Source organism: Galeopterus variegatus, unplaced genomic scaffold, assembly GCF_000696425.1.
Source record: "Galeopterus variegatus unplaced genomic scaffold, G_variegatus-3.0.2 Scaffold544, whole genome shotgun sequence".
In the NCBI taxonomy this organism is placed as follows: Eukaryota; Metazoa; Chordata; class Mammalia; order Dermoptera; family Cynocephalidae; genus Galeopterus; species Galeopterus variegatus.
In genome coordinates this window covers 598,135-602,301 of record NW_007726655.1, presented here as the reverse complement: position 1 = coordinate 602,301, position 4,167 = coordinate 598,135, and the positions used below count along the sequence as shown (strand labels likewise).

At 45.3% G+C, this 4,167-nt stretch overlaps 1 protein-coding gene across 1 annotated transcript in view; it reads right to left on the bottom strand.

Moving 5' to 3' along the window:
- HAO2 (hydroxyacid oxidase 2 (long chain)) overlaps nt 1–4,167 on the bottom strand; it is a 25,667-nt gene that overhangs the window by 11,317 nt on the left and 10,183 nt on the right. The window contains exons 2-3 of the mRNA XM_008569922.1: nt 3,349–3,487; nt 1,186–1,337 (exon numbers count right to left, since the gene is read on the bottom strand). Coding sequence (XP_008568144.1) covers nt 1,186–1,337; nt 3,349–3,479 — 283 coding nt within the window. The 5' untranslated portion in view covers nt 3,480–3,487. The remainder of the gene's footprint in view (nt 1–1,185; nt 1,338–3,348; nt 3,488–4,167) is intronic.

The following is a 4,167-nucleotide window of genomic DNA, read 5'->3' as shown; positions in this document are numbered from 1 at the left end:
CTCATCTCCTCTATTTGTAAAATGGGGGAAATAATAATACTTGTCTTTAGGATTGTTGGGAAATTAAATAAGACTATAGAGATGGACGCATTCTTTAAATTGCAAAGCGATGTACTATATAAATGCTAATGATAACAAGGTTGATGCTGATGATGGTAATGATGTTGACATTTCTCATTTCCTACTTCATTCATTTCAGTGGGATTCTCCAACAGGTTAATGTCACTACCATGATACAAACCATGTGTAGGGGATTTGACCTCATCGAAATTCAATATTTCGGTTCCTCATGTCAACAGGAGATACTCCATTCTTTTACCCTATTCTCAAACAACACATTCATCCATGGAGATTGAGCAAACTAGTCATATTCATGTAGGATATTCATATTTCAACCTCGCCCGACCTGGCTCTTAACCCCCTCAAGGTAGATGTCACTTTGGCTCTAGAATCCTTGTATTTGTTGCTTCCTGCATCATGCAGGAGAAGGAGAAGACCCTGGGGAAGCACAGGCAACTCACAAAAACCGATCTGGCCTAGAGTGCAGGTTACAAAGGAGTCACAAGAATATCTTCAGCCCCACCTCTGTGATTATGATTATGATTATTTGTGGTGGGGGATGCAGGGAGAGAACAAGGGTTACTAGGAGGGAAACATAACCCAGCAAGAAACTTTTTGTCAAGCAAGATGACAAGTCAATTGAGGGAAAGAGAAATGGAACATTTGGGCAAGAGCAACTGCCTGGGCCTTGTGTTAGGACCTAATGTCATGAGTCTCTTCCTCCCCTTCAATTCAGAGACTCACCACTCAGCTGCAGCCAGGGCCTGTGGGGGGCCAAAGAGAGCCTTACCCCGGGCCACAGTAGGCAGCCCTCTTCCCACAGATAGTGTGAGTCAGAGGAGCCAGCATCCCTCTTCCGAGGGATGACCTAGTGAGGTTTTAGCACCCTCCTATCCGTCAGTAGCCCCTCTCCCACTCTATTCTTTATTATGGGAAATGCATTTTTTTTTTAGTCTTAGATGAAATGTTTTATAAACATAGCTTTAAGCATTCCCTTCCCCACCTTTATCTTCCAACCAGATTGCTGTCCCTAGGCCCTCACAGAGAGAAATCCTGGAGCTCCCTGCCACTGGTCTGAGGGAGGCCTCCTGCACACCTTTGGACTTGAGGGGGGTTAGTTTATACCTCTGGCTGTGCTCATTTCTCCATCAGGCCAGGCAAGGCAGTGGAAAGCTGTGGGCGAGATGCAAATGGGGGCACTGATCTCCTCCCCCTGGATTGTGGTCCTGGTATCCACCTTGGACACATCTCTCAGGTACCGGGGACGGAGGCGGATCCTGTGCTAGACAGCAAAGAGCTTTTCCACTGGTGGGATTGCGCTACAGCACGGAGGTGCTGTTTGGGGCTAGGGACCGCTGATTCTTGGTGCAGGTCTAAGTGGGGACTGGGTCCCGTGAAACGGTTTTAGTCTGTTTTGTGTTGCTATAACAGAAATACCTGAGACTGGGTAATTTATAAAGAAGAGAGGTTTATTTGGCTTATGATTCTGGGACAGCTGCATCTGGCACAGGCCTCAGGCTGCTTCTACTCATGGCAGAAAATGGCAGGAGCCGGCAGGTACAAGCAGATCACATGGCAAGAGGAAGCAAGAGAGAGGAAGCGAGCGAGAGAGAAGGTGCCAGGGTCTTTTTAAGCAACAAGCTCTGGTGGGAACTAATAGAGCGAGAACTCACTCATTAATCCCCCCGCCCCCAGTGAGAGCATTAATCCATTCATGAGGGATCCGCCCCCATGACTCAATCAGTTTCCAACACTGCCACATTGGAGATCAAATTTCCACATGAGTTTTGGAGGGGACAACACATCCAAACTCCATCAGAAACCTTGGTGGGTCCGGTTGGCTGGTAGCTAGGTACCAGCATCAATGCAGCAGGAGACTCATCTCAGGAAGCCTCTCCCAACCCCCTACTCCACATGCCTGCCTTCTCTGAACTCTAGTGCACATGTGGTTCATGCCGTTCCTCACCTTGCTCTGTCAGGACTCTGTATCTTTGAGCTGCGCCTCCCTGACTAGACTCTGTGCACTGAGATGGTTTGATTGATTTATCGTAATAAGGGCTAGAATGGAAAAGAATAGGTAGGAAGGCGTTCCAGTCTTTTTCTCCTTCTGCTTAGAAACAAGTCTCCAGAAAGTTAAAAAAAAAAAAAATGCCACTGAGAGACGACAAATCCTATACAGTGATCATGGCTTTTTTGTTAGAAGTGAATGCATTTGAAAACTTGACTTAAATATTGCTTGAGAAGAAGGTAGAATTTACAGATAATACGTAATGCAAACTTTTAAGACAAATAGATACATAACCCCAGGGTCCAAAATTTTTGTGTTTCACAAAATATTATAATTTCTGTACACAAACTTATAAAAATTTTCTGGAAATTCCAATCGTGCAAATTTGAGTAAGGTAGTCTCAGTTACTTCCATCTATGAAATACTCTTGTGAAGATAAAATAAGATAAAGCATTTAAAGTGCATAGTACAGCCCTATTAAGTATGAAAATACAGATATAGTGTTCACTTTGTATCCCATTTTTCAGTCCTCTTCTGACCTCCCTATCACAGGGGTCAGCAAATTTTTTCTATGAAGGACTAGGTAGTAAATATTTAAAGTTTTATGGTCCATAAAGTCTTTGTCACAATTGTTCAACTCTGTTGTTGTAGCACAAAAACAGCCATAGACGACAGTAAATGACTGAACATAGCTGTGTCCCAATAAATTTTTCTTTTAGTTCATATAATTTTTACGTGCCACAAATTCTTCTTCTTTTGACTTTTTCCTCAACCATTTAAAAAGGAAAACCACCCTTACCTTGTGAACCATATAGCAATTGCTGGGGTACCCCTACTTTTCCAGTCCAACTCTTATTCCTTGAATCAATTTCCTATCATCCCTAAGACTCTTTGGATCTTTATATTTCCTCCAAACCTGAGTCCTCTCTCCTGTCGTGCATTTTCTCCACCCAGAAGATTAGGAACTCAGGAGACGTAGGCCTACCCAGCAGTTCTCCTCCCTGCCGGGGTGACTCTTGTCCTATCTCATTAGGTTGCAAAGTTGCTGGGTGCAGAGAGAGAATGACTCACTTCTGCTAGTTCTAAGATAAATTCCTTCTCTGTCCATCTTCCCTCCAACCCTCTGCTCCACCCTCACCCCCACCCCACCACCAACAACCCATTATTATATCTTGAATATTCTGTGTCCTTTGGAGGCTGGAACCAGGACTGCTACTGTCTAAGGAGCTCTCAACCAATGTGCCTTCACTTAACAATAGAAAGGATACAGAAGGCCAAACTTTTTAAATGCTGTGATATTTTCGACCCGTGTGATGCCTTCGTCAGCTCCTCCTTCAATAAAATCCCAAGTTGACTTAGACAGCCGCTGTCGTGCTTGTGCCTCAAAGTCTGTCAGACACACCAAGGCCATTTCTGGACCTTCAAAGGGAAAACAAAACACAATGCAGTGAGAACGCTTCAGGTGCAGATGAGAGGGCGAAGGGGAAGCTACCCTATCAAACTGTCTGGATTCAACACAATCCCCTGTATTGTTATCTCCAGGGAGTTGCTGCCAATGACACTGATTCTGAGCCAGAAAGCAGGGAGTCGTGCTCCACTCCCTGGTTCTTCCAGCCCATTCCCAGTCCTGATTATTTGGTGTCTAAAAATCCCTCGTGTCTGCCCCTCCACTCTACGCACACTGCCTCAGATCTGGTTGAGGCCCCCTCCCCCCAACTTCTTAAAAGATTATTATGAGACTGACTTATTTTTGCCTCTTGCTTCCAGATTCACTCCCCATCTGTCTCCCTCCGGCTGCCTGGGATGTTCCTAAAATGCATGTCCGATAAGGCCTCCTGTCTTGCAATGTGCCATATTGCAGCATTCATGGCTTTCCAGGACCTACCTCCCAACTGCCTCACCAGCTTCCTTTCCTGGTGGATTCTCCTTACACTTGTCATTCGAGTCACTATGTGGGAAAATTGGGGCTCAACTGGTACTAATACCTGGGAGTTCCCAGGAACCTCTCGATGTCTGAATTGCCTGGGACTGTGGACGATGGGGGAGGGGAGTGGAGGAAGTTGACTTTTTGCAGCTCCTTAGCTGGCACTTAATGTTGC